The 27,992-nt window shown below is 37.6% G+C and overlaps 12 protein-coding genes across 12 annotated transcripts; 9 read left to right on the top strand and 3 right to left on the bottom strand.

Moving 5' to 3' along the window:
• Positions 1 to 220: 220 nt before the first annotated feature.
• L201_004602 (uncharacterized protein) lies at positions 221 to 1,314 on the bottom strand (the record flags this gene model as incomplete). The annotated part of the gene is made up of 4 exons (XM_066220343.1): positions 221 to 423; positions 547 to 895; positions 1,019 to 1,170; positions 1,236 to 1,314. 4 exons carry the CDS (start codon positions 1,312 to 1,314, stop codon positions 221 to 223), a joined length of 783 nt encoding a protein of 260 aa, XP_066076440.1.
• A 461-nt stretch (positions 1,315 to 1,775) lies between these two features.
• L201_004603 (uncharacterized protein) lies at positions 1,776 to 3,542 on the top strand (the record flags this gene model as incomplete). The annotated part of the gene is made up of 8 exons (XM_066220344.1): positions 1,776 to 1,799; positions 1,861 to 1,916; positions 1,982 to 2,001; positions 2,064 to 2,159; positions 2,244 to 2,417; positions 2,489 to 3,053; positions 3,125 to 3,227; positions 3,339 to 3,542. 8 exons carry the CDS (start codon positions 1,776 to 1,778, stop codon positions 3,540 to 3,542), a joined length of 1,242 nt encoding a protein of 413 aa, XP_066076441.1.
• A 467-nt stretch (positions 3,543 to 4,009) lies between these two features.
• L201_004604 (uncharacterized protein) lies at positions 4,010 to 6,631 on the bottom strand (the record flags this gene model as incomplete). Its single annotated transcript, XM_066220345.1, has 7 exons — positions 4,010 to 4,320; positions 4,422 to 4,517; positions 4,577 to 4,787; positions 4,865 to 5,137; positions 5,219 to 6,177; positions 6,260 to 6,382; positions 6,523 to 6,631. The coding sequence occupies 7 exons, from the start codon at positions 6,629 to 6,631 to the stop codon at positions 4,010 to 4,012; spliced, it is 2,082 nt and encodes a 693-aa protein (XP_066076442.1).
• A 532-nt stretch (positions 6,632 to 7,163) lies between these two features.
• Positions 7,164 to 8,259, top strand: L201_004605 (uncharacterized protein; the record flags this gene model as incomplete). Its single annotated transcript, XM_066220346.1, has 6 exons — positions 7,164 to 7,232; positions 7,306 to 7,434; positions 7,495 to 7,571; positions 7,635 to 7,802; positions 7,938 to 8,061; positions 8,146 to 8,259. 6 exons carry the CDS (start codon positions 7,164 to 7,166, stop codon positions 8,257 to 8,259), a joined length of 681 nt encoding a protein of 226 aa, XP_066076443.1.
• Positions 8,260 to 9,639: 1,380 nt separating this feature from the next.
• L201_004606 (uncharacterized protein) lies at positions 9,640 to 10,191 on the bottom strand (the record flags this gene model as incomplete). Its single annotated transcript, XM_066220347.1, has 1 exon — positions 9,640 to 10,191. The coding sequence occupies one exon, from the start codon at positions 10,189 to 10,191 to the stop codon at positions 9,640 to 9,642; it is 552 nt and encodes a 183-aa protein (XP_066076444.1).
• Positions 10,192 to 10,646: 455 nt separating this feature from the next.
• Positions 10,647 to 13,274, top strand: L201_004607 (uncharacterized protein; the record flags this gene model as incomplete). Its single annotated transcript, XM_066220348.1, has 4 exons — positions 10,647 to 10,670; positions 10,757 to 11,224; positions 11,282 to 11,997; positions 12,056 to 13,274. 4 exons carry the CDS (start codon positions 10,647 to 10,649, stop codon positions 13,272 to 13,274), a joined length of 2,427 nt encoding a protein of 808 aa, XP_066076445.1.
• Positions 13,275 to 14,321: 1,047 nt separating this feature from the next.
• L201_004608 (uncharacterized protein) lies at positions 14,322 to 16,576 on the top strand (the record flags this gene model as incomplete). The annotated part of the gene is made up of 6 exons (XM_066220349.1): positions 14,322 to 14,595; positions 14,682 to 14,821; positions 14,910 to 14,981; positions 15,079 to 15,239; positions 15,459 to 15,702; positions 15,791 to 16,576. 6 exons carry the CDS (start codon positions 14,322 to 14,324, stop codon positions 16,574 to 16,576), a joined length of 1,677 nt encoding a protein of 558 aa, XP_066076446.1.
• A 918-nt stretch (positions 16,577 to 17,494) lies between these two features.
• On the top strand, positions 17,495 to 19,658 carry L201_004609 (uncharacterized protein; the record flags this gene model as incomplete). The annotated part of the gene is made up of 6 exons (XM_066220350.1): positions 17,495 to 17,612; positions 17,698 to 18,161; positions 18,252 to 18,481; positions 18,636 to 18,890; positions 18,967 to 19,359; positions 19,466 to 19,658. The coding sequence occupies 6 exons, from the start codon at positions 17,495 to 17,497 to the stop codon at positions 19,656 to 19,658; spliced, it is 1,653 nt and encodes a 550-aa protein (XP_066076447.1).
• A 961-nt stretch (positions 19,659 to 20,619) lies between these two features.
• On the top strand, positions 20,620 to 23,757 carry L201_004610 (uncharacterized protein; the record flags this gene model as incomplete). The annotated part of the gene is made up of 5 exons (XM_066220351.1): positions 20,620 to 21,568; positions 21,631 to 21,682; positions 21,742 to 23,202; positions 23,269 to 23,333; positions 23,390 to 23,757. The coding sequence occupies 5 exons, from the start codon at positions 20,620 to 20,622 to the stop codon at positions 23,755 to 23,757; spliced, it is 2,895 nt and encodes a 964-aa protein (XP_066076448.1).
• A 529-nt stretch (positions 23,758 to 24,286) lies between these two features.
• On the top strand, positions 24,287 to 25,219 carry L201_004611 (uncharacterized protein; the record flags this gene model as incomplete). Its single annotated transcript, XM_066220352.1, has 1 exon — positions 24,287 to 25,219. One exon carries the CDS (start codon positions 24,287 to 24,289, stop codon positions 25,217 to 25,219), a length of 933 nt encoding a protein of 310 aa, XP_066076449.1.
• Positions 25,220 to 25,274: 55 nt separating this feature from the next.
• L201_004612 (uncharacterized protein) lies at positions 25,275 to 25,598 on the top strand (the record flags this gene model as incomplete). The annotated part of the gene is made up of 1 exon (XM_066220353.1): positions 25,275 to 25,598. One exon carries the CDS (start codon positions 25,275 to 25,277, stop codon positions 25,596 to 25,598), a length of 324 nt encoding a protein of 107 aa, XP_066076450.1.
• A 1,095-nt stretch (positions 25,599 to 26,693) lies between these two features.
• Positions 26,694 to 27,454, top strand: L201_004613 (uncharacterized protein; the record flags this gene model as incomplete). Its single annotated transcript, XM_066220354.1, has 2 exons — positions 26,694 to 26,866; positions 26,968 to 27,454. 2 exons carry the CDS (start codon positions 26,694 to 26,696, stop codon positions 27,452 to 27,454), a joined length of 660 nt encoding a protein of 219 aa, XP_066076451.1.
• Between the last annotated feature and the right edge of the window lie 538 nt (positions 27,455 to 27,992).

Here is a 27,992-nt window from a genome sequence, read left to right on the forward strand (position 1 = left end):
AACCTTAGCTTGTATTGTGTATGTAGCTCAATGATATGGGTTGCCTGGAGAAATGATCATTTACTGTATGATTTGCCTTGATTGTGCAAAACATGCATTAAAACATATTATGCATGAATGAGAGCACTCAATTGCTATAATTTTCATATGAATTATCTTTATTTGCTTTATTCATCGAATTTCTTCTATATCTTTTAGTATATTCCCACACTCGGTAAGATCATTGAAGAGAAATTGCCATTCCACCATCAACCAAAACACTTGCACCTGTACAATAACTACTTAAATCACTTGCGAAAAATAAAACTGGACCAACTAAATCTTCAGGTTTACCTAATCTACCTAAAGGTGCACGTCTAACTTGATCTGCTCTTTTTATTGGATCAGATAAATCTTCTTTATTAATATCAGTTTCGATTGTTCCTATTATATGTGTATACAAATTAAAAGAAGATGAATCAGTTTGACGATGTACATTATATTATACAAGATTAATCTGATTAAATTATCAACTACGCATAAACATAAACATAAACATAAACATACCTGGTAAAACAGAATTACATCTAATACCTAAAGGACCTAAAGCAATTGAACAAGATTCCATTAAAGATTTTAAACCAGCTTTTGTTGGTGTATAATGACATTGTTCACCACCACCCATTAAAGCTGAAATTGAACTTATTGAAATTATTGATCCACCTTTTGGTGATTCTTGTTTTGACATTTGATTAGCAATAGCTTGAACAACGTAAAAAGCTCCATTTAAATTTACATCTTGAACTCTTTTCCATAAATCATGTGGTAAATCTAAAAATTTATGAAATGGACATATACCTGCATTTGAAACTAATACATCTATTCTTGAAAATTTCTTAACTCCTTCGTTAACAATCTAATCAATATTGAGATGGTTATAAAGAAGAGTGTATCAGTAAAAACAGGATGGATACCTTGATTACGCTCGATAATTTCTCCAAGAAAGAGGAGATTAATTTTTGGCTCAATTCAAACTCACAGCAGTAGCAGTTTCAGGTGAAGCAATATCTCCAGCAACGATAACTGTCTCAGCACCAGCTTTTTGACATTCCTTTTCTACATTTTCAATATCTTTTCTGGTTGATTCACCTAAATGATGTAAGATGACATTCGCACCATTCTGAGCAGCACCTGTAATATCACGAATGTAAGTACAGCTATTATGATGCAGTCTCTATTGAGAGGTGATAGCTCACCTATAGCAACTGCTCTACCTATACCAGTTGAACAACCTGTTACAACAACTATTTTACCTTTCAAAAGACCGTATGACATGGTGAATTGCCTTTTCTGTTACGGTTTGAGGATTATGGACTTTGTTTGGATTGGTAGGACACGAGTACAAATGCATTAATATTGCCTTGGTGATTTATTTGTTCTCAAGTTTCTCTCGATACGTTCCTGTAGTAAACCTGAATGCTCGCTGTAAGCTACAGTACATACTCACTCATACAGCGTGAGATGAAACGATGAAACCCGCTAATTAGGCCGAGTTAGCCTACTCATCCTGAGCGGTATAACAAATCTACCGATATGGGGTTTAGTAGCCGGTGATATTTGTAACCAGTCGGTACGATAACATACCGCCATAACATTGTACCACTTGACCTGTTAATATGGATACTGGTATATGCATGTATATAACCATTTATATATTTTGATATATCCAGTTTCTCTCTCACATTAAAACTTATTATACTAAATTCATCGTTATTTAAAGCAATTATCTGATCAACATGCCAAAGGAGTGGCCTACTATCGTAAGTTACCAAGTCGCGTGCCCTTGTTGCCCGTTCAAATTAGCTAACCCTCGTGACTTAGGCTAAGCTCGAAACCTTTATCCCAGCCTCTCAAGGTGACGGAGGTGATTACCACAGGTGAGCTAGAGTCTCTTTTATACCGTTGAAGAAAATCCTTTGCTGACCAATGATGTACCTGGCAGACAAGGAGCAGGTCACTGGAGTGAGTCTCATCGGTCACGTCTCTTGGTCCGTACAAGTCGCTAATTGAACATCGCTTCTTAGTCATCCAAGGTAATATATCATGTCCTATGCACAAATACCCAGATTGGAGAGAGTCCAGAGCTAAATGGGGTATCGGAGTACTCGGTAGTCTTTTCGGTAGGTGAACGGTTCATATTTGCTCTAGTGCAGTAATATTCACACGAACAAAACGGCTTACTGATAGTCATTTCTCATATATAGTCAAAGTAACTGCTACAGATGGCACAGTTGGTTTCGCTACTGGATTTGGTGGTCCTCCAGCATGTTGGTTGATCGAAGAACATTTCGCAAGATTTGTTGTTGGTGCCGATCCTAGAGATACCAATATGATTTGGGATCAAATGTTCAGAGCATCCATTTTCTACGGTAGAAAGGGTGAGTCCTGTTATTGTAGATGTAGATGAGAGATTGTCTTTAGCTAACATAACTTGATCTCTTGCTTACAGGTCTCCCACTAGCTGCTATTTCAGTAGTCGATTTAGCTATTTGGGATTTATTAGGTAAAATTCGTGGTGAACCAATATACAAAATGATTGGTGGACGAACCAAAAAAGAAATTCCATTATATTTAACTGGACCTAAACCTGCTTCAGCTAAAAAATTAGGATTTTGGGGAGGTAAAGTTGCTTTACCACATGGACCACCTGATGGACCTGAAGGTTTAAAGAAAAATGTTGAATATTTAAAACAAAAAAGAGAAGAGGTTGGACCAGATTATCCAATTATGGTTGATTGTTGGATGTCATTAGATGTTCCATATACATTACAATTAGTTAAAGCTGTTGAAGATGCTGGAGTAAAAATCCATTGGTGGGAAGAAGTTTTACATCCAGACGATTTTGATGGTCATAGAACATTAAAAAAAGCTTTCCCACATATTTTATTCACAACAGGTGAACATGAATATTCAAAATATGGTTTTAGAAAATTAATTGAAGATAGATCAATCGATATTTTACAACCTGATGTTATGTGGTTAGGTGGTTTAACTGAATTAATTAAAGTTGCCGCGTAAGTTTTGTGATAAGTGATATTTCATACCAACGAAATTGTTAGCTAAACATTGACTTGGTCTTTCTTAGTATGGCAGCTGCATATGATATTCCAGTTGTTCCTCATGGTTCAGGACCATATTCATTCCAAGCAATTATGTCTTTCCCTAATTCTGATTTCTGTGAATATATCGTGAGTTTTGAGTTTTTAGCTATCTCCTGTCTTTTTTGCTTTCTAGTACCGAAGAAGAAACGTGACGATTGACTATGTAATTTTTTTTTTTTTAATTATTTGGGGATATAGGCAAATTCACCAGATGGATCAGAAGTTTATCCATCATTTGGTGATTTATTCACAAATGAACCTTTACCTAAAAATGGTAAAATCGATTTAAGTGATGCACCAGGATTTGGATTAGAATTAAATCCAAATGCAAATTTAGTTCCTTATTCTGATTTCTTTAAACCTACAAAAGGTATTGGGTATGCAAGTGAAAAACCTCAATAGGTTAGATCGGGCAACAATCATCTCTTGTATTTTTCCATTCATACCTAGGTTAGACTAAAAAAAGAAAGGAGTAACCAAATCTTTCATAAACGGAAGTACGTATTTGTATGAATTATTCGTATCCTTGTAGACCATTTTTACATGCAATAACAGTTTATCATAACAAGTCAATACGATAAAATTGCTCATTCGATGCATCTGCTGATGACCTATAAACTCGTGGATTGTTGTTTTATGTGCGCGCATTTTTTGCTCTGTGATACGCGATACGCTCTGTTGACCAATCTAGTCAGTTTACATACATACCCGGCACGTACTTCATCCTCAGTATGTACTGTATTCCACAATGGTTCTATGCATAGCACAAATTATACTAAAATACCAAAAATCATGAAACACGTTTTGAAGATCCCGCCTATTCAACTTCTATAAAATCTATTAAAGACGCCCTTTCAGATAAAATTGAATCATATCATGCTAGTTGACATAGTATCAGATGGAAATAAACCAACAGGTAAATCAAACCAAGAATATAAATCACCTAAACCAGGTTGAACTGCCCAAACAGGTAGATGTGATAAATTATGTTCTGGAGGGCTGACATTAGGAGTTTCTTGAATATTATTTTGATGTACTGCACTATACGCAGTTCTGTGAAAATCAAGTAGAACATGTATAGCATCAGGTAAACTTGTTGTTGCGCTACTTCCCGATGTACCGATACCTAAAGAGTTTTGCCATTTACGTTTGGCACGTTCAAGTAGTTTAACATATTGGTCTGTGAACATAATCAACAAGGAATTAATCAGTATCTAGTAATTCTCGGGATGATTCTGACTATATTGATTTCAGTTTCAACTCCAAAAGCTATATACTTACTAGCTAAACTCCAGTATACAGCCTGTTCTTTAAGGGCAGCTAAAATTGTATTGAAGTTGTCATCTGGCTGAGTTTGGTGATTCAAGAAAGCATGGACTGATAAATAGGAGTATCAGCACTGCTCAACATGTAGGTATTAAATGAATAAAATTTACCGAATATTACCCTTGCGGCTACCCAACAACCCCAGATTAGTACAGGACTAGATGTCGTTTTCCATCCAATAGCTCTGGCTGTAGTAGTCAAATTCGCCATTGCTTTTGCTGAATCGAGACAAGTCGAAACGTATGGTTCTTCAGGTTCACCATGAGCAGGATATGCATGATTACCGTTAAGTTTCAGTAAAGTAGCGTAATATGCTGCTTGCTAAACGTATATAAAATGGAATTATCAGTATATGTGCTCGTGAAGAATGATTCTCGATGGGTATACGTCAAACTCACAATCATCAGTCTCATTCCAGGCTGTTCTATCCTTTCTAACGGAGCATTAGCGAACCATCCCCTCGTGGACGCCGTAAGCTGTAATGTCTTATCTTTCCTATTTGCCATCGCACTCGCGTCCCCAGGTTCTAACAATTGACTTTGAAGTGTATGTGCTCTACCTAGTAGATCGAGTGCTTCCACCAGATAGGCCATAGGACTAACATCTTCCAAGTCGAAATATAGATGCTCTCGCTGGAATATGGAACGGAAAGGAGGACTTTGATGCCAATCCTAATTCAAATTTTCGAATTAGCTTTCTCTCAAATAATTTGGCGTTTTTATATGCGAAGAGAAAGAAACTAGTAAGCTTACCGGTCTATTCCATACGGCATCCGAACAAGGTAAACGTCTCTTGATATCCGAATCGGGTAATGCGAAATCCCATCCAGTAGCTACACAAGCATATCTATCTAGACAAAAGATCAACCAGAATAATCTCCTTCTAGATTCATCTTCATGCCAAGAACTTGCCGGGGGTATAATGACTGTTCTACTTAACGCAGGTAAAGGAGCTATACCAGCCCATGAAGGAGTTTCTTCTTCTTTTGATAAACCTAAATGAACAGCTGATCTAGTTAATAAAGCTAATATACCCCAACTACTTGGACCTTGTTCCGAACCAATTAAATCTAATGCTAATAAAGCTAAAGCTTGAACTGATGAAATTGATGTAGATTCTATAGCATGTGCTAATACGTGTTGTTTGGCTCTTTTTTTGATCAAATCTTTCGTACTTGATAGTCTGGGATCACTAGATAATCTTAATGTGACTACTACTATAGCATGATGTACTATCGTCCAAGGTGGTTTGAATTCAGGTATAGTAGGTGATAATATTGGTGCCCACGGATGTATATGAGTGAAAAATAAAGTTAACAAATCTCTGACTATATCATCTGAAGGTAATATGTGTGGATCAAGAAATGATGAAGGTGATGCCATGTTTAATCCTGGTGATGCTGATATACCAAGACCCATAGGATCAAAGCCGCTTGTTGGACTAGGATCTGTTACTAGCGGTAGAGACTGCACTGATGCATTGGATAAATTAGTTGGTAGAGAGGTTATGCTGGTTTGACCTGGTGCTATACTCTGTGGAGGCATCATGGAATTGAAAGTATTGGATTGCGTGGATTGGAGGAAAGGATCGTTGAGAGGGGTTTGAGTGTCATACGAAAATGATGGTGCTGCATTCTGCTGTATCTGTGCTAGGCGAGTTTCCTGCTCTGCTAAACGAGCTTCATACGTTTCTATACGTTCCTCGAGCAGTTCTACCATGAAGCTCGACAATCAGTATCGTTTACTAGCATCACACATTATGCTGATCAACCAACTCATCGATACGATACTCACCAACACGTTTGATCATTTCCAAACCCGTTCCAGGCCTTAAGCCAGGTTTTAGCTTTGGTGGATAATGACATTCTGACGGAGCTTTCGCACAATTCATGCATGTTGGCTTGGTACTGTCACATTCTGTCGTAGGTCAAGTCCAATTTGAGGTCATAGCGAAGTTGACAGATGCATGATAAGATAATAATTTTTAGTTGTTTACTCAATGATTAGCATACAAATGATCACCGGTAGGAAGATTGTCCGAAAGATATTCAACTCACTTATCTTCTTTGCTCTACATGGAGCACAAGTGATACTAAGTTGGGTATTGATAGACTGCCTTCTAGCATCTGATGATGATGGAGAACGCTCCGTAGGTATCTTAGGCATTTGGAATGATGTTTTCGAGTCTTGAATTGAAAATGATGAACCAAAGGATGTTGAAAAGGGAATTGAAGATGAATTAGTCCGAAGTATGCGCGAGTCAGTTATTCAACCAGTAATGCTACAGAGGTATGTAGCACCTCAACTTGATCAAGGTCTTCTTATGGAGCCCCGCTATTTTGTAACAATACATATATAGGAAGGATTGTACTACAGTAAGATTACTTGAGATCCCACATCTTCTTGATGCCTCTTTCAGCAAGGTGAAGCACAGCAACACACACACATACACATACATACACATACACATACACACAATACACACAATACACACATAATACAATAAGCATGACGTGGCCTTGTGGTATAAACCTAACTATCACGCGGCACTCGATTCTACATCAAATACAGTCAGCTGTGTCATCAGGATAACTCTCGTTCACTTGTTTTGATCTTCTCTTTCAACCTCGCAATAAATCTGTTCAACAATTAGAAAGATACTTTAACATCACCTGCGTGACCGAAAGTAGAATCAAAAATGCAAGTCCCAGGCTACTTTCCAGAACCAGGACCTAACTCTCCAAGACTCCTTCCCGCCTTGAATGTAGTAAGTTCCACTTTAATCACGTTATAGGTCAACACGATCATATCGATCTAACGACTGTTTCACTTCATAATAGCCCGTACCTCTCTCATGGAGAGATGAGCCGGATGAGCATGAAGTACAGGAAAACCGCTTGAGAGAACAATATCAATCTTTCATCTCAAATGAGCTAAACTCTAATGCAAGGAAACAAGGCTTAAAACAAGTGAGTTATAATACTTTGATGTCAAAGTCTCATACTTATAGATGTTTTGATGTATTTTAGTTCGTTACATCATATCGCACTGCTATCGTGAAATGTCTCCTCGATTCTGCTTATATGGGAGGTAATGCTTTATACAAGTCAGTATTCTATTCATAGTAAATATACCGGTAATTATTCCAACTCATAAACGGTGAATACAGGCTCAACAAAAACGGTGATCTTGCGCGGGCTTGGCGTTGGACCAGTGCTTTGGATGAACATCTTGCGTTGTACAAAGTAGATGGAACATTCTCATGTCAGAATTTCCTCATACCACTATATGCGGCGTACAGAAGAGATATGACCAAGTGGACCTTGCTTTTAGACACGTGAGTCATCGCGTTCAAACAATCTGTCACGCTAAGTGTTCAATGTTGACATGGCATATTTGCGGGTCGCCTGCTTAGCTTGATAACCACTTCCAATCTATCAAGCTTTCGATTGCTTCTTTCGCTCGATACCAGATCCGTCGCCGACTCTAATGAAGCAGGTATCTATATGTTACAACCTCCCTTGAAGTACAGCAAAACCCCGCTGCCTCATCTTGCAGATCTGGATACCCTAGATTGTATTGAGAATTCGCCCAGTGTGAGTCTGATATCAAGGCAACACATTTTCATCCATCAGATGTGACGTCGTCAAGTAGGTAAAGCTGACTGACAATCTCATCAGTCTGTTCCACTATTTTTGGGTATGTCTCAGAATTTCCGAGACTGCTTCAGCAATTCCCTTCGAGAACCCGTCAATGCTCGAATGGCTGCTAAATTCAAAGGTCAGTCTCAATAGCTATTATCGTCTCCGGATAACGAGCTAATTACTCTGCGTAGAGGATCCGGTAGAGAATTGGAATATGCTACTTGTATGCAAGTTCGATAATAAGGAAGATCCAGTATCGCCAATTGCCCTCCATGTGATCGAGCATTTCCTGTTATGCGCCTTCCGCGGGACCCAAACCGATGGCGGTCTTAATGTCAATCTAATGGACCAAATACGATACGATATCAGTTCGGAGGGACGTCAATGTTGAAACACTCATCCGAATAATGGACGAAGCATTGGAGCTCGATCTCTGCAATCCCTACCCTACCGCCGTCACTATGTTTCACGATACTTCTTCCGGGGGACCATTGAGCAAATGCTGTACTATCCATCCTCACCTCCGCCAATAATGCCAAGTTCTCAACAATCATCTGGACCGCCTCACAGTTGCACCACTATCTCCCATCTGCAAATACAGTCCAAAACGCGCTATTCAACAGCTTTAGATTCGGTAAATCAAGCTTTCATTATCGTGGTTCTCCATCAAGTTCACAGAATCTAAAGAAGCGTTTGAAGCCCAAGACAATTCAGTGAATCTATGATTTAGAACATTGCAGCCTGGTCCAGCTGGTAAACCTCAACATCTACAGACAACAGCAACATCAAGGACTGCTTTTCCGTCAATATGTAGTGAATATTGCAAAAGTATTAGGTATTACGAAAAAATGGATCAATGGTTTAGCTATAACTTATAGCTCATAAAAAGTTTTAATATTGGACAGTAGAAGAAATGGGTTGCTCAGAGAAGAATAAGCATACTTCACCTTCTTCTCTGCCTTCGATAATAGCAAACATAGGACCACCTCGATGTATTGGACATTTACCGCTAAATACGGACTCACATTTACCGGAATTTTTGACCTACTGGATTAGTTCGCTAATCAGTTGATCTCCGTTTCTACGTTGCTATCAATGCCAATTACGATTCTACATATCTTTCCCAACAGCAAGACTTGAAGACTCCAACAATATCAATTGTGAGTAACATTTACTAAACTTTTAGCGTTTTTCGCTACTGGGCGTTTTACCAACAAAACAAAACATCATACTACACGTACATTTTTGCCATTAGGCGTTTTTTCTAATTTTTCTTCATATTTTCCTTCAAATGCAAATTTCGCACATGTAGATAATACCTTACTATATGCATATGATCTGTTTATTGTCAATTTCTTGCTTCTGTATGCGCAATAATCATGAAGTATATATCAATGTGCTATCACGACGCATATTGTCGTGAAGTACGGGATCACACAATCCATTGAATACGAGCGGTTCTATGTATATTGTCCTTCGAATGTATATAGCCTATAAACCGTAGCCTAAACAATAAGCGCTTCAGGAATCTTATTTGAAGTCTACATCATCCAAAGTTGTTCCGTCTTTACAATCTATCTCTACAGGTAACGCTGCAATGACAACAGTGACCCATCTTGCACCTTCAGGACCAGCTTCCCACGCATGAACTGTACCCGTTTGAACTACTAATTCACCAGCTTTAACTAAAGTTTTAGTTTCACCACCTTTACCATCTGGAACAATCAAATAAGCACTACCTTTAATCATAATATTATAATCTATTGATGAAGTTCTATGCATTTTTATTAAGAAATTTGGTTCAACATCTGTTACTTGACCATTCGTACCTCCTGGTAAAGCAACTCCCTTGACCTCATCCATACGTCCAATTATATCTTGAGCGCTAATTACATGTGGATTGATTGATGGTAAACCTGAAGAAGAATATAAAGGTGACATATGCGCATTTCCATCTAATACTGGTTTCAAATTTATCAAATCATCGTGTATGGTTACTGAAGATCCATCTGTATCATCTTGATTATGTGTAGTTATTATACGTCGGAATGGTTCAACTTGACCTTTGTTTTCTGATGACATTATACTTTGCAGGTATCTGAGGTAGGTTGTAGATTGAGACGGAAAGATGAAGTGTTTCCAAACGCTGTCTACGCGATCGTAACTGTACGCTTATGCTGTTTGAACACGCTATTAGACTATCGTACATATACATGACATGAAGAACAAAATGAAATTTGCATAGGGTCATAGAGGTTAATACGCCTTAACAAAGAACAGTCGGAGCCATGTTATGCCGGCAGCAAGGGGGATCGGACCGAAAACGGCTTTTTTTTGCGCTTAAATTAACACAGGCACAATGTAATCGTTATCTAACATGCGAGAATCACTCTTCATTTTCACGACCGTTCAATACAAGAATCACCGTCAATTATAAGTAGATCGCAGAACAGCGTCAGGATTGGAAGAGTCGCCCGAGATGGTTTTCACGTTGCAAAATCAACTTGCAAGTCAGTTTTATTGCCGTATCTCACAAAATGGTAAACGCTGAAGAACAAAAGGTAAGTCATCCGATCTATAGCTTCACGATTATATCTTGATCAAGTAGTTCCATCTATTCGATTAACTGACAGCATATACCTTGCAGGCGATCAATGCTCTTCAAGCGAATTGGGTATGGGTACCAAATTGGATAGATTCATCTACTGAAAACACTGCCGCTCGATTAGTCTCCTTCACTCGATCATTTAGCCTATCGTCTATACCCTCTGAAGCTATCTTACATTTCTCAGCTGATACACGATACAAATTATATGTTAATGGTGTAAGAGTCGCTGTAGGACCATCAAAAGGACATGCATCAATATGGTATTATGATACGTTAGATATCTCTTCATGGTTGAATAAAGGTGAAAACAAAATAGAATTTCTAGTGATCAGATATTTCGCTGGTTCACGAGGTGGTATGCCATTTGAACGAACAACTTTTCCTGGATTCACTTGTATTGGTAATATTGGAGATGTAGATCTGCACTCGGCTAGAGAGGGATGGTCCTCTATGATAGATGATAGTAAGAAGTATCCCACCGGTTTAGTCGATGATGTTTTCCTTCATGTAAGTAGTAGTTACATTTAAAATCTACTTAAATATACTGATATTTTGTTTCGTCAGATCAATGAACGAGTTTCACCTATCTCCAAAGCTTCAGCAGTAACTCCTATACCATATTCATTCAAAACTCTTAACGGAGAATTGGCTCCATGGCGTCTTCGTCCACGTTGTTTTCCCTTACCTGAAAGTAGTGCAGTAATAATCAGCAACATTTACAATTTACAAAGTGCTTCTTCAGAAGATCTATGGACACAACATGTATCAGGAAAGGACTCACTCGCTCTTGCGGAGAATACCAAACATCAATTAGACATTCAAGCGGAAGTTCATTCTACAGCTTTCGTTACATGGTCTTTTACCGCTAAAGAGGATACTCAAATCAAAATCAAGTTGACATATTCGGAAGGATATGAACTAGAACCTAGATTTTACCCTTGGCTCCGAACTAAAGCTAATCGATTAGATCACAAAGATGGTCATCTACTTGGTCCTTGTGATGAGGTTAAGTTGAACATCCCAGCCGGTCAGACAGTTACATATGAGCCATTCTGGTTTAGGACTTTCCGCCTTATACGCTTCCAAATTGAAGTAGGGTCAAAACCAATAGAGCTTCTTTCGTTCAATGCTACTCAAGTTAATTATCCTTTGGACGTAAAAGCGATTTTCAAAGAACCTGGAGATGAATATAGCGAAAGAATATGGGATGTGTCGATTAGGACACTACGTAATTGCATGCTGGATGGCTATTCAGATTGCCCGTTCTACGAGCAGCTTCAGTAAGTAGAATCAACGCCAAAATATCATAGCGACTTTCGCTCACAAAGGTGGTTACAGGTATTCAGGGGATAGTCGATCAGTTGGACTGTTTCATTACTTAATCTCGGGTGACGAGAGGTTGATGAGACAAGCTATAACAAATTTTGCAGCATCAATCACACCTGAAGGATTAACCGAATCAAGATTTCCATCACATGTACCACAAATCATAGCTGGATTTTCATTATACTGGGTATTACAAATATGTGATCATTATTTATATTTCGGTGATACAAAATATACAAAATCATTTATACCTAGAATTGATGGTGTTTTTGAATTTTTCGACCAACATATTGATGAATTTGGTTTGATTAGTGGGATTTCAGAGGACGTTTGGCAATATTGCGATTGGGTTACAAGTTGGTCAGCAACGGATGATCATCCTGATAAAGGTGTACCCTTGTCTGGAAGAAAGCAAAATAGACATACCTATTTAAGTTTACTATATTGTTATGTTCTACAAAAAGCTGCAGTCTTATTAGAACAAATTGGTAGATCAGGTAATTCAAAAGAATATCAACAAAGAGCTGAATCAGTCAAACAAGCAATTAGAAAACATTGTTTTGATGGTGAATTTTTCACAGATTCAACTTCGAATATAGCCGATAACGAAACGGGATATTCACAACATTGTCAAGTTTTTGCTGTTTTAGCTGGAATAACAGAAAATACAGAAGAATCATCAAGAATCTTGATTGAATCTTTCAAATCTCCTAATCCCAACCAAAATGAGGATGATAATAGTAAAACCAATAATCAAAACAGAAACTTCTCGAAATGTTCATATGTGATGATTTTTTATGCTTTACGAGCAATGTCAATAGCTGCCGATTCAGTATACGAAAATTATTATTCACAAGTTTGGAAACCTTGGAAAAAGATGTTAGATAACAATTTGACCACATGGGAAGAAGACGATGTTAGACAAAGATCAGATTGTCATGCTTGGGGTTCTGTACCAATTTACGAATATTGTACAGAAGTTGCAGGTGTAAAACCTATGAAACCAGGTTGTCAATCTATCATATTTAAACCTAGATTAAATCTGTCAAGTGGATTAGAGGTAAAAGTGGCGCTGGGTAGTGATAATCTAGCTACTGTATCCTGGAAGAATGAAGGTGATAAGAAACGGGTTAGATTGACATTACAAAAAGAGATCGAAGTTATTAGTCAATTACCAAATGAAAACGAAGTCAATCAAGGTGTTGTATCCGAGCTTAGCTTCCTAGTGTAATACTTCCATTCATGTATATCTATGTTATAGACCCGTATCTTGTCTATTGTGGAAGTAGATTAAATTTTCAGATCACTCTATCTTATTTGTACTTCATTCATGCGGCTCGTAACAAACGATGTCATTCAAGTTGTTGTATCGCTTGCAGTTCAAGATACTTGCTACATACGATTGACTCTCGAAGATTACTGCTACATCGTAACCGAATCAACTGTTGAATCCGACAAGACGAATACAGTATTCATTTTCCCGCAAAGTGGGTATGTACAGTTTACACAGCGCTTGTCTGACATGACATGCAAGGAATCATCCTTTTCCTGCATGATCTTTTTATGGTCCTCGGACCGAACATACCGGTCATGCGGGGTGATTCTTGACCGCTAAAAACCATGTCCCACATGATCATTTTACGTCTCAAGAGTAAAGATATGCAGAAACTTTCATCAGCAGAACGGAGAATTGATAAGCTCTTCTGTAGAGTCTTGAATTGCCTACTCTTGAATAAACGTAATAACCTATAAATAGCTATGGTCCTAGCTGGGCGTACATGATCATGTGATCATGTAAAACACAGCTGGCCTTGTAATTAATTAAATGTCAGAGAAAAAGCATCCCTCACATCCATCCTTTCGGGATATCATTTTCGGTTCTTTTCTTTTCATTAACTATTAAGGAACCGGGGCGCTTATTAACAACTGCCCCGTTGTTGCCCCCTGCTGCCCCTTACACAACCCCTCGTCGCCGTTTTAGCTCGGTCGAATTAATATCTGTGCCTGCAATATCTTTCTATATTTTGTTCTTGTGATCGTTGGTAGGAATGGAATGTAGGACTTCGCAAGATGATTATGCCGTTTCCCAGAGCGGAATGTACGATAGATGCTTGAAAGTTTTTTACGATTCAATATATAATATGCATGTTAGAAAGAATTTATTAGCCATAAATGGGTTCAATACCGCAGTTTATCTAAGACGCTACTAAACACAGATTATTCCGACATTGCTACCGTATTATCTAACTTCCATAGCAGTGGGAAACACTTAATCAAGATGTCAAAAGCACTCAACGAGGAGCGACATCATGCCCAAGATCATGATATCGTTCCAGTATCACTCGATATGAATGAAAAGGATAATGAACTAATGCATACTGAACATACATTACAAACTGCTGAAGAGATCAGAAGAACAATGTCAAAGGGTGGTCAAGTTCAAATGAAATCAAGATACGATGAATTAGGTATATGGGCAGCCGTAAAACAAAATAGGTATATCACTGGGGTGGCTATGGCTGCTGCTTTTGCTGCCTCTTTGGAAGGTTATCGTAAGTGAATTGTTACCTAAATCCGTATAACAAATACATAGGAATGAAATCATGACTAACGTGTGTGTATATTTTGTATGTGGCAGAAATCAATTTAAACGGTGGTATCGTGTCAAATAAAGGATTCATCAAATTGATGCCCAGAGATTCAGAAGGTGCTATATTAGGAAAGTACGTCAGTGCATGGGGTGGGATCCAAAGTACGGGACAAACACTCGGTCAAGTTGTATGTACAGCTGTCCATATCCTTCGTACTCAGATGCGGGTGGGGAACGTGCAGGGTGTCTGTGATACTGACTTTATTTTAATTACAGTTTCTTCAATATGCCACTGATAAACTTGGTCGTAAGGCTGCTATGTACATTCTTTGGGTTTTCCTTGTGGCTGTAAGTGCGATATCATGATATGACATACTGCTCTTCAAAGCGTCGTATACTATATAGTGTGGCATCAGGGCTAACACCGAGTCTTCCTCTTTTGCAGAGTATTATAGCAGAAAGTTTAGTCAAAAACTGGTCCACCTGGTTAATTGCGAAATTATTTTCTGGTATTGGTGTAGGAATGTTACAAGCTACACTCCCAGTTTATCTTGCGGAGATTTCACCCAGTCAACTTCGAGGTTTCTTGATTAATGCTTATACTTTGTAAGTTGTTTCGATCTTGAATCGTTCTGCCCTCAGAAGATGGTGGAGATAAACATGCCGAATGCCGGAAGTGGCGGACGGTTGCACGGCAGGCTTTGAAGCAGTGCCGGTATCCAGATATTCATGTTCTTCTATTTTCATTTAACCCAGAAAACATTATCGGTATTGAGATTTTCCTTCCAGCTAACACGAAAACCGTTCATGTCCTTCCGCTTTTAGCTGGTTTTGTGTCGGGCAATTAATGGCGGGTATCGCTTTGAACGAACTTAAAGCTAGGAACCCATTGGACTTCAAGACAGCGATCTACACGCAATGGGCAATGATTGGTGTTATGGGTATCATATTTATTTTATTACCTGAATCACCTTGGTGGTTAGTAGGTAAAGGTAGATTAGATCAGGCAAGTAGAATTCTCAATAGATATCATGGTCATATTGAAGGTTATAATGCTTCTGAAGAAGTTGTAAGTGATTATTACGTATCACATTCAATTTCCTGATGCGTAGAAAGGATGAAGATCATAAGTACTGAATTCGAGTATATTATCATAGGGAGTTATGACAGCAACAATCGAAGCTGAAAAAGTACTTGCAGCTAAAGAAAATCAAGAAGGTCCATTTGCAGTATTTCAAGGTACAAATTTATTAAGATTGATCATCGCAAGTTGGCCAAAAATCATTCAACAATTTGTTGGATTATCAGTATTCAACAGTTATTCAACATACTTCTTCCAATTAGCAGGCAATAAAAACCCTTTCTTAGTCACAGTGATTTTAGGTTGTGTTCAATTATTATCAATGATCATTACAGCTTGTTTATCCGATTCAATTGGTCGTAGACCATTAACTGTTTATCCATATGGTGTCACCACTTTAAGTGTTTTAGCTTTAGGTATCATTGGTTGCTTCGATTACGCTTCAAAAACACTTGGATCTCTACTTATAGTATTTTGCTGTATTGCAACCTTTACTACAACTTCAGCCTCCGCTATAGGATACGCATATGCAGCTGAAATCCCAACAGTTAGATTACGAGCTAGAACTGCTGGTTTCGGTTTAGCATTATCGAATTGTGTCGCTACCATGTTCTCCTTTACAACTCCATTGATGTTAAATGGATCAGCTCACTGGAATGTGAAGACTGGATTCTTCTTTGCTGGAACAGGATCAATCGCAACTGTGGTAGGTTGGTTTATACTACCTGAAGTAGCTCGACGATCACCAGCAGAGATAGACGAGATGTTCGAGAAGCGAATTTCGCTCAGAAAATTCAAAGGTTACAAGACTGAAGTTGAAATGGTCGCGGAAGAGAATAGAGCGATTCGAGAAGGTAGATAGACGGGTATATGATCATCAATGTGTAGTTGGTGTATGTATGGACAGGAGAGGAGAGGAAAAGATGAAAGAAGAAAGAGGGATTTGTATCTGTGGTATCTAAGTAAATTCATATCGGATATCTGCCACACGCGGTCACGCGCCAAGCAGTGCGGAACTTGCCGAGTTGACCTTCAACCGGAAACCTCTTCAATATAATGCAGTCTAGTGACAGCTGCGGTTGTGTTGGCTGCATTTGAGTTATACTCAAGTTCTATTCAATAGATTGAAATACTGCTATATACCTTTTCACCTTCAATCATGATCCATTTCCACCGCCGGCTAAGCCGACAGTGAGTTTCTTTCTCAGGACTATTGGATGAATAATGTATGAAGAATAGCGTGGTCCCAGGCAAATGCGAAGCTATCAGACCACCCATACTGTATCCGCGATTCCTCATCACACTTTCCGCCATGCCTTTAATCCTTGGATTATTCTTTGGATTATTGGAGTACATGCGGACGTAGATGTAGAAAGCATGAAAACGTTGTTCGATAACGACAGATTCTTCATGGTGAGTACTATTTTTATCTACTTTCATGACCTACAAGTCCTCAAAATAGAACAAAAAATCCAATGTACATGTCTTGGTATACTCTTTCAAAGAAACACGTTCAAGGTATATCATATAAGAGCTAGATACCAGTTTGCTCTTCTATACGTTGATATGATCAAACGTGATTCCCAGTAATCTATAATTAGCTTTCTCTAAAGCGGATTAAGCCGCTTATACGCACGTTCCATCCATTTGATCGCGTGCCTTGCTTTCGGGTAAAATAATAGATGACGTTTCAGAAAAAGATAAAAAGAACGAATAAATATGACCCAAAATATTTCATCCCATTCCCATTTTGAGAAGAAAAAAAAAAGCAACTGTCAAGATGCTCTTCATTGCTTTACTTGGTCTTTTACCTTACTTGGCTTCTGCTGCTGTAGTGGACAAAAGAGCTAATCCCAATGCTGGTAGTACAACAGTGAACGTGTATCCTCCTTCAAAGAGTAAGCCTTTTTAATCTATTTCATTTGTGGCATTTCGCTATCATATTTCCTCTCATTGGGTCACAAGACTGATTAAAATGTTTAGCTACCGTAAATACAGCAGTTTTTCCAGCAGAGAGCGACGTCGGATATGAAGGCATCACTATAACCGCTGTTGAACCAGCTGCTATCCAAACTGCCAAAGCATACGCTTACAACTCTGAAGATACCTCGATATTCCCATTAGTGGTTGATCAACCTGAGGATTCGAACGGTCAGGGTAATTTTGAAATTAACAAATACTGGGGTAATTTATCACCTTGGTATTCCGTTCCATCATCATTCTACGGTCTCAACGAAACATCTCCAAATGCTCCTGATGGATGCTCGGTCACTCAAGTACATTTATTATATCGACATGGAGCACGATATCCCACAAGTGGAGCTGCACCTTCAACTTTCGCTGCTAAAGTAGCTAATGCCACTAAACAAGAAGGAGGATTCAATTCTTGGGGTGAATTAGACTTTTTAAATTCATGGGAATATAAGCTAGGAGCTGAATTATTAACCGTAAGTGTTCATCTAGTTATCCTTTTTTGATAAGAATGAAGCATATTTTATTGCTTGGTTAACTAATCTATCCTACTGCATACCGTACAGGTAAGCGGTCGTTTACAAAATTTCGCTCTTGGGGCTTCATTCAGACAACAATATGGATACCTCCTAAACAACTTTACAGAACAAGGAACCCTTCCTGTTTTCCGAACTGAATCACAAGATAGAATGGTAAAAACAGCTACAAACTTTGCTGCCGGTATGTTTGGTGTACCAGAATTTTTATCCCAAGTCAATATCGAAATCATGATTGAGACTCCCGGGGTCAATAACACGTAAGTTTGATTCTCCGCGATTGGAGCAGGGAAGGCGGAAGGATGGAATTGAATCTCTCAATACCACTTCAACCTTCAAATTATCTCGCCTTCCTACTTGTTTCACCATTTCCAGATTGTGAGAGATGATAGCTAAACGTTAGTTCATGTATAGTGGTGCTCCATACGAAACATGTACCAACTCCAACGTACCTTCAAGAGGTTCTATCGGTTCAACAGCTGCCAATGCATTCGCCATAAACGCATTCAACGGTACAATCGAAAGACTTCAAGGACAAATTCAAGGTGTAAACTTTACGTCAACTGATATAATTGCAATGCTTCAATTATGTTCATACGAAACTGATGCTCTTGGTTATTCCGCTTTCTGTAAATTATTCACTCAAGAAGATTTCGAAAATTATGAATAGTAAGTTTGTTCGAAAGTGTACTGTACAACGATTCCAAAATACTGATTATGTTACTGTCATCCGAACTCACAATAGCTACTACGATATCTCATTCTATTACAACAACGGAGCTGGATCACCAGTAGCTGCAGCCCAAGGAAAAGGATTCTTATCTGAATTCGTTTCAAGATTTACACAAACACCAATGCCTAAAGCCGATTCATCAGTAAATTCAACTTTAGATAATAATCCAGTTTATTTCCCATTAAATCAATCAATTTATGCTGATGCTACACATGAAGTTATCTTATTAGATACTTTTACTGCATTAAATCTATCTGCTTTATTCAGTTCTGGTCCATTACCTACAGATAAAAAAACTGAATCATCTTTCAAAGCTTCTCAAGTTGTTCCTTTTGCAACTCATTTAACTATTCAAGTTTTGGAATGTTCAAATACATCTCCATCAAAACAAATTAGATTCATCTTGTAAATCTCTTTCCTTTCATCCTTACTTCTATACCTCCGGATGATCAATGAAGTCTTCAGAATATTGTAAATTGATACTGACAAACTCTTCTTTGCTTTACCGTAGAAACGACGCTGTCTTACCTATTGATCAATCTTATCCTGGATGTCAATGGAACAAAGATGGTTTATGTTCATTTGATACTGTAGTTTCAGCTTTACAAAAGAGATTAGAAGAAATCGATTGGAATCATGATTGTTACGGTAATTATACTGCTCAACCAGGTCAAGATTATAACGGTAGAGCTCCAAGAAACTAGGACCTTTGAGTTTCGATTGAGAACACACCATAAAAGTGCAACATACCGCACAATCACTTTCTCCCATAGTCGCATGAGTACGTTTAAGGTTTCACAAATTATAATTCTCAATATAATAGGTAATTTCATAAGTATAATTCGATTCACAATTACATATATTTCATAGATAAAATATCTCGATAGATTACAGTATAATATATTTGATGTATATAGTACATGCTTATACATACATACATACCACAAAAACAATATATGACTACCTTTTTACTGGTATCACGATTGTAGGCCGAATCGCCAAAAGCGTCTTTATAACGTAACTTTCTTCCTACCAACATCGTAGATTGATACAAGGTGTAAGACAGGTACCCTGCTGATGTTACAGAAGTTTTCCATTGCAATACAAAAGGGATCTTTATGCCGTATCAACTGTTGCTGTACTGGTGTTGGTACGAGTATTGGGGGGTGAGGATAGATCGATGCCAAGAGAACCGAACTTTAACCGGATCCTTCTAATCAACGCGTCAATTTCATATTCATATCACTTGAGTTGATTCAGTTGTTATACGCTATATGTTCCTCTTCTTCTTACAGAGGCGACGTATAAATCGTTTCATAGTATAATTTTCGTTTATATTACCTACAATATAGGTAACTGCGTCGCTGGTCGATCGTATCACATACACTTCGACTTTATTGTATCTTCTTGCTTGGGAAATTACCTTCAAATTCACGCGTTAAACTAGGAGGAAAACTGGTTCTGAAAGCGGGTAGTTGAAAATGTACGTTTTTATCAGCGTTATTCTACCACCAGACGTTCTAGTTAATCTTGTCATATTCACTGATATATCAACTGACTTTTGTGTCATATGTGTAGTTTGGTGAACCACTTTAGTATCTGACCTCGACGTTTAGCTGAAATCAGCCCCACCTTTATATATATACCATCTCTCCCCCAGATAGCATGACGCTATCGCCGAAACCATACGGTAAAACAATGCCATATACACCAGCATATTCATCAGATGTAGAAAAAGGCTTATCATCACCTACAAAAATAGCTAAACGTTTCGTATCAAGAAAACCAAAATGGATAATAGGTAGTTTAGTTTCATTTGGTCTAGTCTTTTATTTCTATCAAACTGGTGGTCCATCAGATTATCCTTTATCACACCCTCCACCTCCACCACATCCTCATCATCATGGCCCACCACCACCTCATGCACTAGATGACGATGGAAAACCGGGATGGAGACCGGGACATGATTGGGACGATGATGAAGATGAAGAAGAAGAGGATGACGACGATGACGAGGACGAAGATAATGGGAAAGGATGGAAGACTTGGTTACCATTCGGTGGAAGTAGTAATAATAAAGGTAATAAAGGCTCAAAACCAACATATACAGATCAAGATGATTTGGACAATATTGGAATAGAAACGAACTATGATTATATAATAGATGAAAATGGTGATCATTTTATAACAAATTATGTTCAACCTATTGCACCTTTACATCCAGATATATCACTTTTGACACCAGCAAATGAATTATTCCCGGAAATCAATCTAAAGGAATTCATGAAACCTGCAGAGAAAATATTTTCGGATGACAATTTACGTTCAATCATATCACCTCCATCATCATCATCACTAGATCAAGATATAGAAGCTATTAGAAAACCTATACCAGAAGGAACATGGGCAAATTGGTGGATGGAAAATCAAAAACCTTTGAGAGATTTTAAAGGTGAAAGATTAAGTCCAATGAAAAAAGTTCAATGGTCAGGTTTTAAATCAGGTAGAGATAGATGGGAAAATAAAGATCAGAAAAAGGAAAGAGAAGACAGAAGAGATGCTGTTAAAAGAGGTTTCAAACATGCTTGGGAAGCTTATAAAAGACATGCTTGGGGTAAGTTGAATTTGAACTTTGTGGATGTACGTGTTGTGAGTGAAGCTAATCAAGATGAATAGGTCATGATGAGGTTAGACCAGTCTCGATGACACCGTCTGATCCTTTTAACGGGTAAGTGGAAGAGGATATATATTCCATCACAAGTATAGCTAATATCATTTTGTACACAGATGGGGAGCTACCATTGTCGACTCTCTTGATACGCTCCTGCTCATGGGTTTTTCAGAAGAATATAACCTCTGTCGACCACACATCAATCAGCTCAACTTTCACTGGGTGAATGGAAGAGATTGGTCATCCGCATATGTCACCGAAGATGACGAAGTGACAGGAGAAGTATATGCGATGGCTAGAGATCGAGGTGTCGGTCTACCAGTGTTCGAAACCGGCATTCGTTATTTAGGGGGTTTGCTAGGAGCTTACGACTTATCTGGTGACAAGCTTTTGGTCGGAAGAGCTGAAGATCTAGCCAACGTACTCGCCAAAGCGTTTGATACACTTTCGGGATTACCTGCTGGACGTATGGATCCTGGTACACCGGACGGAGAGTTGCTTCACATCTCAACTGTATCAATAGCAGAAGTTGGATCAATGTCGTTAGAGTTGATACGATTATCTCAAGTCACCGATAATAGGAGATGGTTTGACTTAGCACAAAGAGCTATGGAATATATAGAAGAAAGGGTTATACCTAGAACAAGTCAAACGCCTCTAATTCCTCTCTGGATTCAGCCTGATTATCCGTTGGAGCAAACACAAGCAGGTCAATATGCCTTTGGTGGTTTAGCTGATTCATATTATGAATATCTCATCAAAACTTACAAGCTATTAGGTAATAACGAAGTAGCTCAAATATGGAAGAGAGTTTACGAGAAATCAATTGATAAAGCTAAACAACTGTTATACAAAGATATTACAATTGTACCTGGAAGAGAATTATTCACGATTGGTAAATTTGATGGTGGTAGAATGATCGATGAGTTGGAACATTTGACATGTTTTGCAGGAGCAATGTTAGGTTTAGGAGCGAAATTATTAGATAGACCTGAAGATATGGTTGATGCTGAAAAGATTACTACAACATGCTATTGGTTATCTGCGGATACACCAACAGGATTACAACCTGAAGTTGCAGAATGGTATAATGAAGAATACGATAATTTGGATTTAATTTATGAAAATATCACATTAAATGATGGATTAATCTATAAACCACCTATATCTAAAGAAGATTTAGATGAATATGAAAAAGGAGAATTAGCTATATATGGTACACATAAAGATTTTAATGGGATTTTAAGATGGAACATAGATGGTACAGAAGTTTTAATTAGAAATAGTGAAAAGAATCCAACAAAATATTTTAGTAGATTAAAAGGTAAACCAACAGGATCAAAAAAAGTTAATGGTAGAGGTATAAATAGACCTGAAACTATTGAATCGATATTTTATATGTATAGATTAACAGGTGATAGAAAATGGCAAGAAAAAGGTTGGAAAATGTTTGTTTCCTGGATGGAAACTTCAAAAGTTGATGGTGGTATTTCAAGTTTAGATGATGTTACAAAAGATTTAAATAATTTGAGATTTACAGATAATATGGAAAGTTTTGCATTAGCTGAAACCTTCAAGTGAGTCATGCATGAGACAATCAGGACACTTATACTGACAATTATTCTGCTATGTGTTACTCATAGATATCATTTCTTACTACAATCTGAACCTGATGTGCTGAGTTTAGATGATTATGTTTTAAATACTGGTAAGTCAATTGAGACAGATATGAATGGACGAAGCTGATTTATTTGGTTTAAACAGAGGCACATCCATTACTTGTAAATCCAAAATTAGATCCAACATCATCGACATCCCATGTACGATATTGGACACCGAAATCAAATCAAGATTTAGGAATTAAAAGTCAAGGTACTAACGTACAAAAGTTCAAGAGATTAGAAGTTATAGATCGAGTTAGGGGTCCAACTAGAGGTCCACCAGTTATACCTCATTATGGTAATGGTGGACCAGGATCAGGTTCAGGTTCAGGTGGTGGAGGTAGAGGTATGGGTGGAGGACCAGGTAAACCAGGTGAAAAACCTAAATTACCTCCAGGATTTGGTCAAAATGGAATGAAAAAGATTAAAATAAATGATGGAACGAATAATGATTATCCTGATGATTTTTAGATGGGGGAGATCTGCTGGATTTACATGTCTGAACCTTCGATATACTACTGTAGTTAGTTAGGATTGCCATATACTCGTATGTATTAATTAGTCACTTGCAAAAATGGCATGTTAACTGATCTAGAGTTGTGAGATATAATCCAAAATCCTGGGATCATGATGCCTGTTCATACAGCACTTTGAAAGGCCACAATAAGGTTTCATTTGATAATGTGACAGTACAGTCATGTTGACTGAGACACCTGGTCACTCATACGTACTACATGTTGAAAGGACCCTCCTTTCGTCGATCAATCGTACTTCCACTTGCACAACTGATCTCCTTATGACCCAATATCACTTCATTACTTCTTAATTTCATTCTTGGTGTTCAGCTTAATCAATCTGAATTCCTTTCACACTACTTTTTCCACTTCAGCAGAAATAGCGAAGTTGGATCATTTCGATACATCCCTACCGTTTTCATTTACAATCTCTCCAAACACTGAGGAAAAATTCACCTAAGCTCCCATTTAACCTACAATACGAGATGTCCGAATCGTATGGCTCGTTGATAGGTGAACAGTCAATCACAGATAACATACAGCAAGATACGCGATTACCTATAACAAGTGGATTCACTTATCGTGGACTTCATGATCCTGTTAGTTGTAATCATATGAAAGCCTCAAAATCATCATCATCGAAACCAATACCTCTTGATATACAATGGTTGATACTTGATCACTTCTCATTTGGGTCTTTCCAGAATTTCAAGATATGCGTTTTAATTAGCCAAGCTTGTTACGAACATTATTCAAAGAAATTATATAATAAAATATATATTCCAAGATATGAAAGTAGTAAACAGATTCAATCTATCGTAGATCATTATCTTCACAATAATGGGATCACCCAAAATACCCGTATTAAGAGCAAAAGTAAACTACAATCGAACAGAATTTCCAACAATAGAAATCTTAGAAATGATCAGCCATACATAAGGTACAAAGAAAGAAGGTTAAAATTATTTCAATCTTGTGAATATCTCAAAATCAATGATAAACAGAGTATTCAATCGACTAGAAGAGCTTTAACAGACTTTCAATTAGATATCGATGAAAATCCACTTAAAAATGTAAAGTATCTAATTTTAAAAGGTGATCCAGAAGAATATCAAAAGGTAAAGCCAATTAAGATGAACAAGATAAATTCAACTTCAAATTCAAATTCAAACAAATGGAAGAAATTTAGTCTATGGCAATTGATTAAACCTAAACATATCTGTATTTCACCTAAATCATATTGGTTTCTCAAGAAACCTGCACATGCACTCAATATTGATATGTACAAAGAATACGATTTTGTATTGAGATATATTAGGAAAGAAATTGAATCGATCAGTTTTCATAATTATAATAATAAAGCATTTAATGCAAATGAGATTCCCTTACAAAGATTTTTTTTTTCATCAATACAATAAATCATTCAGGCGTGGTAGAAATCGATTTTTAGATATTGAACATAAAGCACCTTGGATGGTATCCTCTACAGCTGAGCACAACAATAAAGAAAACTACGATTCTGATCAAGATGAAGGTTTGAACGGTGATGAAAATACAATTTTAAAGGACAAGGCGAAAATTGTCAAGAATGCTAATTCACAAGTTTTAGGTAAAGTTCAATTGATAAACTGGAGAAATTCAGTTCTCCCAGACTGTTGGGGTGCAGGAGGTCATATGTACAGGTCAAACTCTGTTATCAATGTCAACACCTGGTTATACGAGAAACAAGATCATCTCCAGATGAATACACAAAGCAACTACTATATCATCTATTGTGTTTGTTGCGGGCAGAATTAGTCTGGGAGGTTTGAAGTAGTAACCGGTTCTCAAACAGTAAGTTTCGTTTTGTTCTTTCACTTGATTATCGGCACTATCGATTTTCGTATTACAATAAGCTGACTTGACAGTCTCTTCCGATAGAATAGATATCTGGTTAATGGTATCATTACTCTGCCGATTCAAGCGGTCCCCTCCCCCTATATATTTTCTGTATAATAGTAGAAAGCAAAGAATATTGTATTATTCCCTTCAAGATCGCTCCATGTTATGCAATCATGTCTATGTATACTTGAAATATCGACTCTATATAGTACAAAACATACATCCGACGGATGAATGACACCTGATCAATCAATAAGCGATCAAAGCGTTGTGTGTTACTACTATACTGACACTACTTGGCATCAAAACCAATCTACTAATACACAATCAATCTAACAAACTTAACCTATGATTAGTGAAAACCCTTAAAATCAACCACGTTGAACTTGACGACTTGACGATGAAACAATGTTAAATTACCGAATCAAGTAAGATCATTGAAAATATCGTTCCTTTAGTTACGCTAAAGTACCTTAAGTACCTGTAAGTCTGTATATTCCGCAGAAGAATAAGGGAAAAACAAGTCTAACTTGGATTTTCAAATGTCGTTTCGGATTGATACATTTGATACTAGGTACGATTTAGTGTGTTAATAGAGGATTCCTTTGATTTAATTTGTTTACTTTCTTTAGTGTATCATAAGCGTATATCATGGCAACTTAGCTTGTAAAATAAAAAAAACTGTAGAAGACGACATGTTTATCGTGACGAGGATGATGGTCAAAGGGGCGTGTAGGTATATAAATAATACTAACTTACTTATATTCTGGTATTGACTAAGCAAACAGCTTTTCTTTCCCACCTCTTCTTACCATTTCTACCTTTCTCCAAACAAACAGTAATCTGCCTATTGCATCGACCATTTGACAATCTTGTTACAGAATACACCCAAAAAGAAAACTAAAAACAAAGAAACAAGTCTGGATACTTGTCGTTATAGATATTCATCACACTCGTTTACAAAGACAGTAATACTACTGACATTCTATCCCCAACGCGAATCCCCTCAATATGAAATTCCTCTACGTTCTCTCCCTTCTTCCATTAGGTTTAGCCATTCCTCAGCCAAAGCTTCAAGCACAACGTGATTCTATCATCGTGGAAAGGGCTTTTGGTGGTAGTGATTCGGTTGGTGGTTCAGACGTGAATATAGATGGGAAAACGATCGCTGATGAAAAAGATACGTGAGTCATGATACTTCCCTAATATACTTCGATCCGAATAACAACTTTGGAAAATGGACAAAAGCTGACTTTTTTTTTTTGCCTGATTCCTGAATTTATAGCTCAACTTTAACTTCTTTAGTCGTATTCAAACCATCTTCTACCATTTCATCTACACCGTTAGCAGCCTCAGCCAGCTCCTCTTCTTCTTCTGCTGAAGAAGATGACGATGAAGAATCACAAATTGTTTCACCATTTTATCATCCCACCAACGATGACGAGGACGACAAAGAAGAAACAGACACTACTACTTCAATACAATCAATTGGACAAGGTGAAACACCAGCATTTCAACCTACTGCCTCAACCACATCAACTTTTTTATCTAATTCACTGGCTATTTCAACAACAGCAAACACTGGCACTTATACAAAATATACTGGTACAGCTAATGTTAGTGGTACGGCCCATGCAAGTGGTGCTGTAGTTGCTGCTGCTTCGGGAGGATCATCTACTTCATCTTCATTACGATCTATTGGTATGCCTAATCATTCGAACTTGGTAGGATTAGGTAGTTTAGTAGGATTGATAGTATTAGGTTTACTCTAAATAACCAGACACAAATCGAGGTATTTCATCAAATTAGAGTACAACCATAGGTGTAGGACTAGAAATACAAGAGAAGAGAATGGCAAACAAACACATGGACAATAACCATCTTGATCAAGAATATCATATAAATATAAATAAACCCTCAGAATGATCCGATACTGTATCGATAGAATCGAAAGAAGAATGACAAACAAATATACATACTGAATAGAACAGAAATATCGTAATATACTGTATCATAATAACATATATATTGTTCATAATGCATAAAAATACATGTCAAATCGTGAATCCTATGACAACGATACGATCTCCATGCATACTTGCGTATCTTCGGGGGTCCCGAATAGATGACATGAATTGAAAGGTTGATGAAACGTAATACCATCAATGATATGTATGCTGTTCCATCTTTTTCTGTTAGTGTTTTCGCATTCTTCATATAGTCTCGGTAATTTAGCAATGAGTTTAGTTTGCATTCACATTCATATATGGGTATATAATCGCCATTGAAACGGTGATATTCTATTTTTAC

This window comes from Kwoniella dendrophila, chromosome 6 (genome assembly GCF_036810415.1).
Source record: "Kwoniella dendrophila CBS 6074 chromosome 6, complete sequence".
Lineage (NCBI taxonomy): Eukaryota > Fungi > Basidiomycota > Tremellomycetes > Tremellales > Cryptococcaceae > Kwoniella > Kwoniella dendrophila.